Source organism: Tauraco erythrolophus, chromosome 16 (assembly GCF_009769465.1).
Source record: "Tauraco erythrolophus isolate bTauEry1 chromosome 16, bTauEry1.pri, whole genome shotgun sequence".
Taxonomy (NCBI): domain Eukaryota; kingdom Metazoa; phylum Chordata; class Aves; order Musophagiformes; family Musophagidae; genus Tauraco; species Tauraco erythrolophus.
Window position 1 is genome coordinate 5,796,724 of NC_141480.1, and position 16,834 is coordinate 5,813,557.

A 16,834-nucleotide genomic window follows, 5' to 3' on the forward strand; every position below is an offset into this window, starting at 1 on the left:
ACGCTTTCTGTAAAATTGGATCTTAAAAGTGTACTGCCCCATGTTAGCACTAAAAGATGTGCCACCAAATCCATCTCCTTCGCATCTGGGTGGGATTTTTGCAGTGAAATAATTAGCTGCCAGCAATAGGAGGCTCAATAATGCAGCAAGCTTGTTTGTTTGAAGTCTACAGCTATTTATGAAACTACAGAATAATTATTTCTGTAACTTCAGTTTTAAAAAAAAAAAAGACAGACATACTTAAAATAACATATTTGTCAACATTCAGCTGTTATTCCTTGCTCACAGCTAAGAGGGCACAACATCATTCCTTGTGGGCTTCACTACATCATCCCTATTAAGGACATTTCAGAGACACTTACAACACTCCTGGATGAGAAACAGCAGAAGCCAAACTTAAGTACTCACAGCTGTGCACATCATGTAGCCCAAACCAAAATCAAAACGGCACTGCTCATTCATGGAGTAGTGAATTCCTGGCAGCTGTGGAAGGGAAGGCCAGTCATGTTCGAAGGGATCATCACGCAGACAATCATAGGAACTGCAACAGGCAAAAATTACAGTAACAGATGGGGCTGTGAGACTTGCACAGTGTTTGTGGTTTCTTTGCCTTTTTGTTCCAAACAAAACAGAGCCTATGACTTCTTAGACGCTGGTTGTGAAAAGCAGCTAATATTGCAGTTACGCTCACGTTAACTTTATCACGTTGTATCCACCTTTGTTGGATTCTATATATAGTTTTTGTGAAGCCCTTCCATTGTATATTCCATTTAGCTTCCAGGTAAATTCCTATCAGTCTCCACGCTTCCTATGTGAAAGGAATCGGAGTAAGAGTCCACGAGACCAAGAAGAAAAGAAAGTTTAATTAATTTTCCATTTGTGGAATTTCTTGCTGCCTGCATCTGCCTTTCAAGTGAAGCTTTAGAAGCAGAAGCCAAGGTAACCATCTGAGATTACCACTAAGCTTGCAGTCTTCCTGTGTCCTTGCTGAGAGTGACTCATTTGCAAGCATGTGTACTTTCCTGCTTCCATTAAATCCTCAGGTTTGTTCCCTCTCTGTTTCTGCTGATAGCTCTCAGCTTCATCCATAATTTGTACAGAGTTTCCTTTCTGTGTGATAAACATGGGAGTTCCTCCTCTTGTCCTAAATCATGAGTATAGCCTGTAACGTACTAGAATCATGTCTAAGCCAGGTAGAGAACAGAAGACTGATGCTAGTATCACTGAATGGTTAACACAATATAATCATTGGTTAATTCACAGGACCAACATGATCAACAGTATCTCTGAAATGCCTCCGAGTTATTTAACAGACATGAGGACACCACACACGCGTCTATTCTGGCAATCATTCAGGTTGCCTTGAAGATACCAAGAGTTGAAAGCAGAATTTTGAGGTTAGATTTACTTCAAAGCAAACCATCGTTCTGCTTTGTTATAACATATTTAAAAATAGCTGTATTTAAAAGAATGCAAAGCAGCCCTCTAGGCCAGATGATTTTTATTTAATGGCTAAAGCTCTAAACAATCTTGCTAATTGAAACAATCACACTTCCCTCACCATATTTTTGTTCCTTATTGCCATACCTAAGATATCTAAGATAATAAAAATATTGACAGAAAGACTGACTCATGCTTACTTCATGTATTTTGCTGCATTTTTTCCTACTCATTTTCAGGTTTGCTAGGTATCCTAGTAGTCACCACATATTTTCCCCTACCACTTGCATGTAACAACAAGGGTAAGATTTTTTTCTATAAGGAGCAAAAGTACGGTCATAAACATCAGAATTTGTCAGGGAACTCCAGTGCAGGTCTAATGCCCGAAGTATCAGGGTCAAAGGGAAGGCAAGGGATGTGGAAGAAGCTGTTTAAAAAGCTGTTGCATTTAGGGCACTTAAAGGAAAAGCAACAACTGATGAATGAGTTCTAGAACCATGCTCCCTCTTTAGATATCTATTAAAGGCAAGAAAAGCCCTAAGCACTTAAAGGGCAGAATTTCCTCTCTAGGCAGCACCATCTTATCATCGACACGTATCATAAGCAACAAACAGCCCTTGAAGCCAAATTTGGTATCTGTAAGATAGACACCATGCTGCTGGGTAGCGTAGGCACTTCTCCAGCTAGAGGTTACATTAGGGAGGGAGGAAAGTTAGCAATGAGATTAGTAATAGTGTCTTCTCATAACCCTTGAGAGGACAGCATATATACTATCAATGTCCAGAAAATGAATAGATGTAAACAAAATGAGAACAATTTAAAATGGACTGAAATCAAACTAATGGAGAACTTGCATTATTATTTACAATTGATGGGAAAGCATCTCGTTCCTAATAGGATGGGGGGAAATCTTTGTTGGTTTTATTCAACCTCATTTGAGTAACTAACAAAAGGATAAAGCACAAATGCTAGATGCAGAATTGTTCTTACATGCTTCCTAATCAAAGGAGAGAGGCTGCTTAACAGCTACTCACTGGAGATACCGATTCAGCTCTTGCTGGCTGCAACGAGACCAGTGGAAGCGATGAAATGCGGCTTGCACAAGAGGGGCCATGATGCTCCCCAGGCGGACTTCGTCCCCACATCTGTTCCCTTGGCCGTCGTGCTCCATGCCTAAACTGCCCCGCACAGGAGAGAGCCAGCACAGTTACATCGCAGGTCAACTCTGAGGGTCCAAGTGATCCCACATCCCAAATGTCACCAGTGGTTGATTATGACAAGGTTCTTAAGTCCCATGGCCCTTGTCCACATGAGCAAAATCATGAGAAATAAGACAGGGTGAGACTGAAGGAAAAGAGCAAGTCTGTAGTAGCTCCCACACAGAAACACTGACCCTTGCGAGTATTTTTATGTGATCAGCTTAATCCACTTTCAAAACAGACTAAAACCGCCTTCTTTGCACATCCACATCTGTAAATAACTACAGTTAAATGAATCCATCTCTAGTTTAAGGATCTAGTCCACCCTCCAGGAGTATTAACAGAAATTTATTCGTACTCCAAGATGGAGCTATTCAGAAGTTTATCTAACTTTTAAAAAAATCACACTTTGGTTTAATTTGAAGTAATTTGCAATTCTAGACAAGCCCTTTGCATGGAAAAAAGAAAAAAGAAGAAGCCACACTGCAAGCTACTTTAGACTAGCTGCTGTTATTGCCCAGTAGCGATTCCACATTGTTTAAATGTGAAAAAGCCTGGAAAGTGTTGGGTGCTCTCTAGAACATTATCTCAAGTTACAGACATTTTAAAATGTCTGTTTGGCTTTATTAGGAATATATTTTCTCCTTCCCTTTGTTAGGATATTATATTCTATTTTTTTATGAGCACTGTTTGACTAACATGGGCAATATCTGTCCATAATTTAAACCAAATTAACAGATTGGGTCTGAATGTAATTTGAGGGATTACAAACATTCTTCAGTGATCTCTCTTTTAAAGCTTACTGTGTACTCTTTTCAATCCTAACTCAAAAATCCTGTAATCAAATACCATCTGGGTATCAATTCTATGTCCTGTCTAATTAAGATACGTTTACAGTGAGATTCAATAAACTTGGGCAATTTTTTCATTTAAAGCCCTTAACGATTTCTGATACAAAAAGAGAAAAGAGCCTGCAGGCTTTCTTAAGGAAAACAGAATAGTCTCAAATTGTTCAGAAGAAGCCTTCTGGGAACTGTTGTTCTACCAAAGAGAAAATGGAAATCCATGGGTGTTCTCTGAGAACAGGGAAATGAAAATGCTCTGGGAGAAACCAAAGCTCTGACAACTCCTGCCCGGTCATTGGTTCTCATCACATCAATAAGTAAAATGATTGCATTTTTTATATGAAATAATACATAGAACAGCTGTAACCTCAGTGCTTGGCACCTAGTTTCTATACAGTATTGTATCCTTTACCAGTAGTAACATATGCAGATGATGTACTTATTTAATATGGATTGTTTTCAAGAATTGCATATTCCATTGACTCAATGAATTCATGTTTCATTGTTATGTGTACTTTACATTTCCACCAGGAGACTATAATACATCATTCAATCTACTCTCACAGCAGTGCTGGAAGGTATTTTGGTATTAGTTCTGTTTTCCATTTGAAAATACCAAAATATAAAGCTTCTTGAAGACTATAAAGAAAGCCTTGAGAGAGCTGAGATCGGAAGCCAGGGCTAACCCTGAATATTGTTTCTTAACATAGAACAGCATCTTTTCAATGTCATGGATATTTCTCAGAACGAGAGACATGATAAGACAGCACACAGGATGTCCACAGTTCTACTCACACATGTCCAGTTTCATGAGCCACTACAAACGCAGATGAAAAACCATCTTCATGGTTGAGAGTGCAGCTTCGAACAGGATGACACATTCCAGTGACTGGAGCGTAGCCTGTGAGAAATACCACGTTCCAGAAAATGAGTAAGTATGGAAAGACAATATGGTGAGAAGCTCTAGGACGAATGTCTGTCCTCTGCTGTGACACAAATATAGTTGAAGAGGTCCTCTCAAGAGACCTCTGCCCCCTAACATTCAATAACGTGGTGCCTCATCTACAAAACAGATGCAACCAGCCTGTTGAACAAATTAAAATTATATTCCTGGCTCACCAAGAAAACTGTTGTCACCTCTAGGACCATCCTGCAATTGCCTTCTCCAAGTGCATGGGGCAACAGGGGAAAAGGACACCACATGCCACTGTGTTACAGCTCATGAGGAGCTCGGTGCACCTCCAGCCCTCAGGGAACACGCAAGCACAGCCCCAGCCCTGCGCTGACAGCAGATTGGGGCAATCCAAAAGGAAGGGAAAAGCTCTGAGGTTTATACTCTCCAGCGAGCAAACCTGATCTCACAGGAGGAAGGGGCTTGAAAAAAGGAAAAAGTGGACAGCCCTTGGCCCTGCTGTTCCAGATCTCTCTGTAACATTATTTCTTGGCAATCCTGCTGGAACATGGCAGCAGCTGTGGAGACTTCTTAAACACAAAATCCATTCTTTAATATTTGGGCATTTTCAGGACTGTTTACACAGGGATCCCATTTGCTTGGCTTCAGCAAGTGCAAAGAAATGATCCAATAAATAATCCCACCAGTAAGAAAGGATAAAAAAAAAAGTGAAACAGTTACAACTGAAAATGGCCCTATGCAGAGCTCTTGAAGAAAGAAAACATTGACCAAAATGAGGCAAAAGACACACAATTAAACTTTGCACAACCAGCCTTGCTGAGTGATGAACACAGATGCTGCTCAGAGTCTTGACGCTTACAGAACAAAACCTGATGAACATCTCACCTTGCATGCCAGAGGGACCAAAATCCTGCCTCGTGAGAAAGATAGCATGGTCGTGATACTCTGCGTGCCCAGTGTCCGGTTTCTGTTGCAAGTAGGCCCAGCGACACACGTTTTCCAGACTCTGCGAAGGGTTTCCAATCTCTATCAGACTCATGGACTGCACATGCACAGGAACAAAAGACATCAATAGTTATTTACTAAAAGCAACACTTTTTTTTTCCCCCCAACTGTTCAGGCACGTGAACAAACATTCTACGCCCATTAAAAGTCTGTTCTTAATAAAGACAATTACACTTCAGAAATAAATTTTACCGGATCAAGAAAGCAAGAAAATAGCTAATGTTCACAGTTAGATTAAATGCAATTTCCATGACATATTCATGAGGTCTAAGATATTACAAAAGACACACATGCACACACACACAAAAAAAGGATATTTTAATGACAAATCTGACATTGTATTGTGCACTGTGTGTTATTATTTCTATGCCAGCCTGGAACCAGCTTGCACCATCACTTCCAGTCTGGATATACAGTGTCCCGATGGAGCCATGCCCCTGTTGGAACTGCCGCGGCTCTTGGCCAGTGGAGACTAACCCAGCGTGGGAAGGGTAATGCCCAATGGCCAAGGGAAGCAAATGGCAGCAATGGCAGATGGCCAAGCACCCCGCCCTGGTTCATCAGCCACTTTTGTCAGGAAACTGAGCTGTTAGGGCTGTTCTGTCAGACCTTTGAACACTGCTGGATGCTTTAAGTGTAAAAACAAAGTGTGCTTTTTTTCAGCTGTGTACTTTCAGAAATGGGCCTTCCCAATAACTGTCTTTTAAAGCGCACTTTCTTTATCCCATTCCACATTTGAGGATCATTCAGAAGGTAGCACAGGTAACTTCCCACTGTGGTATGCTATTCTCCCTATAAACCATGTTACATGAGTGGTGTGCTGGCATGGCTTAGCCAGCTCAAATGAGCTAACGTGTTAGATGCAGTGCAAAGGACAATTCTCTTGAACAAGAAAGAGAAAGGTACTTTAAAACCCAACTACATTTGCCTTTTTTCAAATAGTACTTTCTCAGAATTCCCAGCTAATTCTACTTGATACTGTGCATTGCTCAGACTTAGGAAAGCTTATTGTATGTGGGATGTTATAAAATGTATGACTAATTGACCCATCCGAGGCCTTCCAGGATTTGTAAGAACTACATATGTGAACCCTGGCTTTTCATTTGCAAAAATTGTATTACCATGACAACACTGTAATCATAACACAAACCACTACAAGTTAGATGTTATACCGTACTGTAAGCATTTGTCATTCCAAAATACTTAATGTAGAGCAAAACCTAGCCTGGGCCAAAAATAAGAGAGAAGTAATATAGTTTGTGTTTAAATACAGATGTATTTGACATGTCCTCTAATTGAGTGCATGATGGAGTACACAGAGTATTGACTACATGAAAAAGAAAATCCTCAAAGGGTTGTGGAAGAACAACTGGAATTGATAAAAAAAAAGTCTGCCAAACTGAGGTCTGATTTTGGCAAAACTAGGATGTTACAATTCTGCATATGTTCAGAAAAACAAATTAATAAACCAAATAGAGACACAGTTTGGATTCGGATACCACTATGGAATGAAAAAGTTGTAATATAATCCCATGCTGTATCATAGTGCTTCCAGCCATAAATTCTCATGGAAATTGAACTAACAACCATACCAAAATGGTGGGACAGTCGAGGTGCCTTTACTGCATCTTTGTATATTTATAGGAGCAGATTTAAATAAACTTTGAGTGACTATTACAGGGTAAAATCCTGGCTCTATTTAGTTAAATAAACAAGGTTTGACCACTGTTGAAGTCTTTAATAACATCCACCGAAGGTAAAACAAAACCAAACAAACAAATAAACAAAAAAACTATTTACATCATGTCCACTTTGTTCTGATTTCTCCAAAGCTTCATAAAAGAAATCAATCCCTTCAAGGACCTCAGTGAGAAATCTTGCTGCAAGTGTCAAAAAGCAAAGAATGCTATAAAATGAAGTTGAAAAATCTCAAGTAGTGTGTATCGTTTGCTAATAGTTCTTTGTCTTATAATGATCTTCTTTTGCACAGTCTACCAAATGAAAATCATCACATCTTACAAGATGCATCGATCAGAAAACAATCAAATCAAAAATACACACTATCCACATGTACTTTAAGGGTATCTGAATATTTGCAAAGAAATCTCTGCATGATCCGCAAACAAGCATAGAATATTAAAAAGTCAATAATTCCCAAATAACCACTGTTTTATAGCTTTCCTCTGTCATATGTCACCTCCTCCCTCCCACTAAACTGAAACCTTGCCAGTGGACTCCAGCACAAAAGCAAAATATTAGTTTCTGAATGAACTAACACAGCGGCTTGGAGGACTTTTCTGATTAACGTTGAGTCTCCCAGAGACCAGATCAGTCTGCCACAGCGTATCCAGCAGCTCCTTCTGTTCAGGCACTGCATTCACATCTGGTATGAGTCAACAAGAGACCCCACCTGGAGCACTGTGTTCATCTCTGGGGCCCCCAACGCAAGAATGACATGGAGCTGTTGGAGTGAGTCCAGAGGAAGGTCATGAAGATGATCAGAGGGCTGGAGCACCTCTTCTATGAAGACAGGTTGAGGGAGTTGGGGTTGTTCAGCCTGGAGAAAAGAAGCCTCCAGGGAGACCTTCTAGCAGCGTTCCAGTACTTAAAGAGGCCTACGGGAAAGCTGGAGAGGGACTTTTGACAAGGGCATGTAGTGATAGGACAAGGGGCAATGGCTTTAAACTGAAAGAGGGGCGATTTAGATTAGAGATAAGGAAGAAATTTTTCACTCAGAGGGTGGTGAGGCACTGGAACAGGTTGCCCAGAGAAGTTGTAGATGCCCCATCCCTGGAAGTGTTCAAGGCCAGGCTGGATGAGGCTTTGGGCAACCTGGTGTAGTGGAAGGTGTCCCTGCCCATGGCAGGGGGGTTGGAACTGGATGATCTTTGAGGTCCCTTCCAACCCAAACCATTCTATGATTCTATGACAACTGTTTTCACTGTATACTTAAGTCCACTCTGAGAGCAAAACCACTAGTTCAGTCCAAGAGCATCTCAATGCTTATTTATCAAAAGAGTGATTTTAGAGTCTGTCTTCAAGCAAATGAAAGGACCAACTGGGTAACGTGGAGCACTGTGGATTTTTTTGCATCCAACGCAATGTCCTGTGTCAGTAAGGAGGACTTCCAAAGAGTAAGAGGAAAAACTGTTCACCTGCCGAGTACTCAAAGTCCACTGAGCCCCCATATCACCTGGCTACTAAGCTCTTGTCCTTCTTTACTGCCATGTAGCAGCCTGAAAAGAGAACCCTCCTTGATTCCTAGCAAATTTTCATCCAAATTCCCACTTTCTGCAATTTGTCAAGGACTTCCAAATCAGAAACCCTTCAACTGTACCAACAGTGAATACTGCATGGCCAGGGAACCACTGATCTGGGGTCTGAGTCAGCCTCACTGTGCTATGCAACTGCAGTGGTTCACAGCAAAGAACCACACAGGCCACGGTCCTCTCCTGATAGTAGGCAATGGGATGTCCAGGGAAGGGAATTAGGGGAGCACAAGTATAGCATAGTATTTCCCTCCAAATAACCTCCAAGGCTCCAGCGGTCTTTGGATAAGAGATTTCCTCAGCCAGACATGTATTTATATTGCATTTTTATTCACTTTTCCAGCTGCCTCGCCTTTACAGATAAATGCTGCTGTCCTGCAAGAAAGAAGCTTAGGAAATCATGGGACCAGGCACAGCTTGTTACTAAACAGGGCAGATGTAATATGTTTTGGAAGGATGTTGTCCAAAAATTTACTCTTGTAGAGATAACACTTGATAATATTTTCTGTTGGAAGTCAATGGGGAGCTTTCAGCAGACTATGAAAAGCCCGGTCCCTTATTAAAACAACAAAATGAAAGGAGAAAGAGGAAAAGCGATGGACTGTGTACAGTAATAAGGACTGTAAGGAAAGGTAAAATCCCGCTTTGTCAGACTGCAAACAGAGAAAGTTTGGGGGCTAGCAGGCTGCATATGGAGAAGAGGTGTAGGTGTTACTGTTGGCCAGTAAAGGGCCCACACTGCCAGGAACATGCAGGTCCTGCAGCTGGCTGGGAGCTCAGACCTGGCTGGGAAGGACCTCTTTCCAAACAGGACAGCAGGCCTGTGGAGAGCATTACTCAGCTGATCAACAGGAAAACTGCCAATGGAAAGAGAAACTTTCCTTCTCACAGCAAGAAAAGCAAAAAATCTGTGGGCATTTCAGAGAACTGCTGATGGAAACAGATGGAGATGTTGGCCAAAAAGTGGAAAGGTCTCAGCTGGGAGAACACCCCCCATGTGAGGAGACACAACAGAGGGTTACGAGGACAGTCTGCCCTAGAGAAGCAGCCGAGATCCTTGCTCTGAGAAACAAAACATCTACTAATGCCTTCAATTTTCCTTCTTTCTTGATTCTGCCTTCATTTCTTCTCTACTCCCTTCCTTCTTAGATGGAAGCAGCACAAAAAACTAAACAAAACTAGAAGACGACTGAGTTACAACTACCATTTGTACAAAGATGCAAAGCAGAGCAGTGAGAAATGGTTGAAAGTCGTTACTACATAGATCTAAAGGCCTTTGAGCCTTCTTTACTACCTGTCTTGTCTTTTGGGAAGTTAACAGTGTGATGTTCTGTTCTCTGTTACGAAGACACTGAAGAACAAGTCATTCATGAAGCTGACTGGAAGGCCCTTCAAATACTTGTGGAGATTGTTTGGAAAGTAAGAAATATGTCATTTTTTTTTCTTTAACAATTTCAAATACAAAGTTATCTTAGAAGAAAACTGCAAATTTAGTCTGTAGTCTACCCAAACTTTTAAAGAAAATTCAGGTTGCCAGTCCACGTGAAAGACATACTGGTATCACATATAGAATGGCAGCTTTCTTTAACCAACTGTTTCATTTATCTGCCATTTGGTGTAACAATTTTACAATGGTGTTGATGAGCAGGTAATTGATGATAAGAACGTAAGAAATTCAGGCTGGTCAGCAGCTTGCCGGAAAAGGACCTTTCCTAACTCATCCATTAGGTGGTGCTCCAAGAGTACCAACGGAGAAGGCTTTGCTGCTCTTCAGTAGCTCCAGAAGGAGCAGAAATAATGCTTAACTTGATAGGCTCCAAACTATGGTAGCAAAAGTTGGACCACAGCAGTGCACACATTCGGGAAACGATTTAACATATGACTTTCCCTTCTTGAATGTGTAAAGTCTCTGCAAAGCACATTGTTTACATTGCTTCCACTTGGCACTTCTATTGTTCATTGTATATTGGATTAGATCTTCGATGCTATTCTCTCATCCTGAACAAGACAAGCAATAAATAAATAAATACAATTATCGAGTGTCCACGGTAACTAAACTAACAAAAATATCTTATTCAGCAAACTGTTATTTTGCATTCAAAGGATTTGTAGAGCTTTCTTATGGCAGCAGTTTACAAACATTTTTCAGTCTCTAATTCTCCATAAATGTAAGCAGATCAGGAATACAAAGTACTGTTTATGCCATCAGCCAGCTCTACACTACTGAGGGTCCCAAGAAAACACACTGGGAAATTATAAACTATGAGTCTAATATATAAATAAGGCAATTCAACAATTCACCCAGATAAAAAATGAGGGACAGTATCTCCTCTCATCTTTATCCCCACCCTAAACTTATGAAAACAGTGCAAAAATATGAACGGCAGCCAAAAAGCTATGTAATATATAGGTTCTGGCCTTGCAACACACCCTGTGCAGAACTGGTTACTGGAGATGGCGAAAGGCTGGGATCAGGAACTCCATCTTCAGACGCGTTTGTACAGCACACTGCAAGGTCAGGGCTTGATTCCTGGTGATACTTTTGGGTCTTCTGCATCTACCAATGTCAGTGGAAAACTTATATACTCAACTCACATTAGTGACCTTCTAATACAAGGAGAGGCTGGAGAAGAGGAGGTTCAGAGGGATCTCGTCAATGTATATAAATACCTATTGAGAGGGGAGTAAAGACAAAGGAGCCAGATTCTTCTCAGTGGTATCCAGACAAAGGACAAGAGGCAATGGGTGCAAACTGAAATATAAGATATTCCAGAAAAAAAAATTTAAGAATGTTACTGGTTTTAGCATAAGAGTGTCCAAACATTGGGAAAGGTTGCCCAGAGAGGTTGTGGAGTCTCTGTCTTTGGACATATTCAAAATCAGCTGGGCAACGTCCTGAGCAACCTGCTCTAGGTGACCCTGCTTTGAGCAGGGAGGCTGGACTAGATAATGCCCAGAGATTCCTTCCAAGCACACCTATTCTGTGACCCTAATGTACAGCTAACAACCCCCTTGCCTTGCCAGGCACAATTGCTATCAGCCCGTCTTCACCTCTTACTGGGACAAGCAGAGACGAGGGGAGCACTCATCCTTTTCCCTCCAACCAAGGTCAAGAGCAAAATGCTAAGGACAAACACCAGATTTAAGGGATAAACCTGGCTTGTCCTTCCATCTCAGCTGTGTCACCTGTGCCAGCCTCTGGGAAAGAGACAGGAGAACCTGGCTCAACAGAACCACTGCTTTCCATCCTGGCTGAACTGAGAACATCTTCCCCGAGACATGAAAAGGTCAGATAGCAGAGATAAAGAGAGCACCATTTTATGAAAAGATCGAAGGTAAAATCTTGCCCCAAATGAAGGCAGCAGGAGTTCTGCTAATATCTCAGACATACAGTCGAAATGTCCTTCTCAGTTGAACAGTCCTGTCCTTATGAGATTGTAGGCATCCACCCCATACTACCTTCTTCCTGAACTGCCATCTTAAAGCTATTTGGGTTTTCTTCCCTCCCCTAATCTTTTTGAAAGGCTCTCTGCCTCGGTGCTCAGGCTCCTCTTTCAATTTGACCAAGCTAACACATGCCCAGAGTACCACCACTTGTTCTGGCGTCAACATTGGTTTACAGCTAACACGGGTTTTCTCTCCCTACTGGTTGCCACCCCAGATGCATACAGAGAGACACAGCATCACTCAGCCTATCCCATCCTGTTCCAGTCTGAATATGGGTGACTGGAGCTGTGCATGTTGCTCCAAAGGAGGGTTCAGGAGTGTCCTGAACTGCCACGTTCACGTTCCCAAGAAATAACCCACACAAATCCTCAGGTAGCTGCAGTTCCTGCAAACTCCTGCAGTTCCTGCAAAAGTCTTTCTGACTTTTTTTATTAATAACTGTCCTCATTACATCCATCCCAGCTAATGTGTGTGCTTTTCTCTGCCGCTGTGCAAGGGCAGCTCATCTGCACACAAAGTCACCATTGTCGATGGACAGAGAGTGGGGCTCAAGCCAGGAATTTATGAGGTCTTATTCCCAGCCTGCCAGTGGCCTTCCGTGTGGCCTTGGAAAATAACACTTAACATCTTTGGTTTTTTAGCTGTAAAATGGGAATAATAATCTTTATTCATCCACCTCAAAGAGGTGATGAGAGGATTTTATACAGTGCTCAGGATTTAAATGTTTCCAAACAAATTTTATAATAACCAGTCAGGGTTTTTAAATCCATCCTCAGCTCATCTCTTGCCATCTCCTCTGCACTTGGTCATGATGGTTGTTTTGCTTATTCCCCCAAGTATTCTAGATCTAGCTGGATTACAGACCTGTTACAACCAAAATAGGTCTAAATGGAATATTTTGCCCAAACGTTGAATTATATTCATCTCAAATGTATCCACAGTTTCCAAAATTTGGAATCAATCTTCCTACTACTGAAGTAAAAAAGGCAGAAGTGAGCCAGCTCATCTTTTTCCCATTTGAAGAAAAATGCATCACGCGTACCCTGTTTACTTATTTGCAGTACTCCATCACATCAAAGAAGCTTGTGACTTTGGGAGTCAATGTAAAGAAAATGCAGAGAAATGTATGGTAGCTTCCAAAGCCACCACAGATAGGGAGCAGCCTTTGCAGAACATGTTTTTCTACCCTACTGATGGAACTGATAAATGAGCAGGCAGCAGCCAGGCATAGTCAAAGCCTTCACATCAGCCTCAACATCCAATAGCGTTGTTCATTTGTTTAAAGCATTAAGAGAAAAGCAAGGGGTCAGGAAAGGGCTGGTAGCTTCAGCACGCGTAGCCCAGACACAGCACAGCCACATGCTTCCCTCTCTTCAAACCGACCACCCAGCCAGCACCCAAGCCTGGTGCTCCTTGGCAGGTCTCAACCTGCCATACTCTCAGTCCAAGTTCAGAGGCAATTACACAAAAACAAAACCCGTGTCAGATCTTTTGGATTTGCCCATAAAGTAATTTCAACATGTGATCATCAAGGAACATCTTACATTTTTTCATCTCATCAAGGCAATTAATGCAATCACTGAAATTATTGAAACACCATTGCCTATGTTTGAAAATATTAAAAAATAAGTACATTTCAAGGAGTGGAGTACTTTCAAGCAAGAGCCACTGAAAAGCTGGTTGCTATGCAACTCAAGTATTGTCCACATTATTCTTATCAACAGGTTGATTTTATTGTATAAAATAATATAATTCTCTTTAAAAAAAAACCCACAACACAGTAAAAGGCTGTTCAGGGGCGGAGAACTGGCAGCAGCCTAGAGTGCTGTCATAAACCTGACGTTGATGGTACATACTTCATCAATTACAGAACCATAATGTAATTATTACGATTATTTAAATGACACTCTTGATAATATATATAAATTGCCTACAACAAAGTAAATGAATCTAAAGATACCAGCTACATGCTTTCAAAAGAAATGCTTACTCAAACAAAACTGAGACAATATTTTCATCTTGTGAAGCCAACCAGGCTGCTTCATTCATGCACTGCCTTAACTTGTACAGGCGCCCTTCCTTTTGTTATGTACTTTGAATGTATATTGCTAAAAATTGTTAGTGCTGGTGGGTTCTAGTGGGATAGCACAATACTGAAGGCTTTGCTCTAATTCCTCAGACCAGGTTCATAAGAACTAGACATACTTTCTCTCTGCTTTTCCACTGCTAAATAATCCCAATGCTCCGAAGAGAAACCTCCTCATCTTCTACTTCCTGGTACTAGTCCTCTGATCAGGAACTTTAAAAATATGAACACAAAAAAACTTCATTCCTACACAGCCAGAGCATGCTGGCTCCTACACCATCAGGTGGAGGAGCTCTGAAACGACAGCTTTGCGTTCATTTTACTTTTTTCAGAAAGCCATAAATGGCCTTTCATGTAAATAAAAATCAGATACAGAAATATAAGAAAAATTATCTTCATGGTTATTTAGGGCAAGCTTGTCACACTAGAATTATTCCATTTTATGTCCTGCTGAAGCCAGCAGGATAACATAGGAACTAAAGCATCATCCACTGCAGATTACGGATCTAGAATCCAACAGTAGACTATCCACAAGCAGAGCACATAGCACTACCTGCAACAGCTGTTTTTGTGATGTGGCCAAAGACCCACCAAGAAGTTAAGGTTTCCGCACTTCACCCCACTCTCCTCTCTGAAGAAGACTAATATGAAATCTATAACTTTCAAATCATCAATGAACAACACTTTATTCTTCACAAGAAAATAAAGGTTCTTAAGGTGAAGTGAGGTCTACTGTAGCTAGTGTCTGCCATCAGAGAAATAGCAGAAGTTATCAGACTACTGGTGCAGATCTATTGAGTTAAAGATGGACATGCATAACAGTTATGAAATACTTACGAAATAATGACAGCAAAGAAGTGACTAACCCATGTCTTAATTCTGCTGGCTTCTACCACTACTGAAACATCAGAATTTTTTTAGAATTATTGGTCAATCTGCCATCCCTCAAATTGCTGTCATTACAGCAATCACAAGGATATTTCATTTATTTCATAATCTAATGTAACTACACACACCATGAACTTTTGGTCACAAAATAGCAAATATGATCTTTTTTAACTTTTAGGACACACATCTGATTAAGCTTATCCAAAATACTTAACTACATCATCATCTGCATCACTGCAGGAAGAGCGGAGATGGATCAGTGTGTTTGGTTCTCAGCTGGGGAAGCTCAGACAGAACAATTTCTCCCAAATCCAGGTAACCAGTCTCCAGCAGAGTCCAGACTATAACTCAGAACTCCCTCATTTGCACCAGGGAGGAAAATTCTTAGCAGGTGTCGAGCAGAGTAAACTGGTGAATGTAGTGGACCTTCACCACCAACACCATCTGCGCTGGCTTTTCACTGACAGCATTTCAGCAACTTGCATGAACATACACAGAGCCCTCCAGAACCCAGGTTTATTACATGAACATGCACGTGTCAGCAACTCCAGGCACAGAAAAGTATATTAGATTTTAACACTCTGCTTTGAGTAGCTGGGAATGCTGCTGTATTAGAGAGCACTAAAATTCCATGTTCTTAACCAAAGCATTTATCAACATACTTGAAACGCCCTGTTCCTGCTTCCATGGAATTTCATGTAGATTTGGCAAAACCAGCACACAGGTACTGAGCAGTTCAATACTTTTGAAAACCAGGTAGCATTCTCATTCCTCTTTCCCCAAATTTTGCCTGTAGAGTAACCCCTTCCAAAGAAACAGCAAGAGAAAAAACACTTGGTGTTCTTAATTACAGATTTAAACCGCAGAGCTCTTGCCTCTGGCCCCTATCCCACAGAACTCACGCTTAACTTTAAGCACATGTGTACTCCCACTAATGTTAAGCCCAAACTTAAATGAGTTCTTGAAATGAGGCTGTAGCCCTCAGCACTTGCAGAACCATCTTGTTTTTATTGTTACTCACAGTTCGATCCCAACGCCTTGTGTTTTCCTTAGGTATCAAAATGTTCACTACGTTTCACGGATTATTCCAAACAAATATGAAAAGATAGACTGCCAGAGCTAAGCAGCAACTTAAAATGACACAGGGAAACCCAGAAGAAATAGAAATTATTTGAGACGTGAAGTTCAAATGATAAACAAATATATAAAAACATAAAAGTTCTTTACTTTTGTAGACTGGTAAAGACAACGTACGAACTAAAATACAAAAATGATACATGTCACCAGTAACTACACTGTTCATACAAGAATAAAGTTCAGAGATACTGATATCCTGCATGTAAATTAACCTTCGCTTACCTTGCCGTAGCTCAGCAGGATTATCCTCACCAAGACAACGTTAATGTGAGCACCCAGGGACTCATCATGGTAAATTTCATTAACCTGCAAAAGAGTTCAGTACTTTAACCACATTGGCGACAAGTAACTAGGAAAGCAGTGATACAGCAGTACCTTTTATGCACTGTCATTAAGCCAAAGAACACTTCATGATCACATATAACGGGGGAAATTCCACCAATGTGAGAGAGGATGTTTTCTTTTCTAAACTCTGTCACAGCCTCCCAACAGGCCATGATTCAGGAAATCTTTTAAAATCAACACATCATCAGAGACTTCATGTTAACAGGTATTTAAGTGCCAGCCTAAATGGACTTATACATGGTGCACCTATACGATGCAGC

At 41.0% G+C, this 16,834-nt stretch overlaps 1 protein-coding gene across 2 annotated transcripts in view; it reads right to left on the minus strand.

Moving 5' to 3' along the window:
- ADAMTS2 (ADAM metallopeptidase with thrombospondin type 1 motif 2) overlaps positions 1 to 16,834 on the minus strand; it is a 183,267-nt gene that overhangs the window by 29,346 nt on the left and 137,087 nt on the right. For both annotated transcript variants that reach the window (XM_086621406.1, XM_086621405.1), the window contains 5 exons: positions 16,452 to 16,535; positions 5,283 to 5,439; positions 4,280 to 4,385; positions 2,475 to 2,618; positions 409 to 541 (listed from right to left, as the gene is read on the minus strand). In XM_086621406.1, coding sequence (XP_086477532.1) covers positions 409 to 541; positions 2,475 to 2,618; positions 4,280 to 4,385; positions 5,283 to 5,439; positions 16,452 to 16,535 — 624 coding nt within the window. The remainder of the gene's footprint in view (positions 1 to 408; positions 542 to 2,474; positions 2,619 to 4,279; positions 4,386 to 5,282; positions 5,440 to 16,451; positions 16,536 to 16,834) is intronic.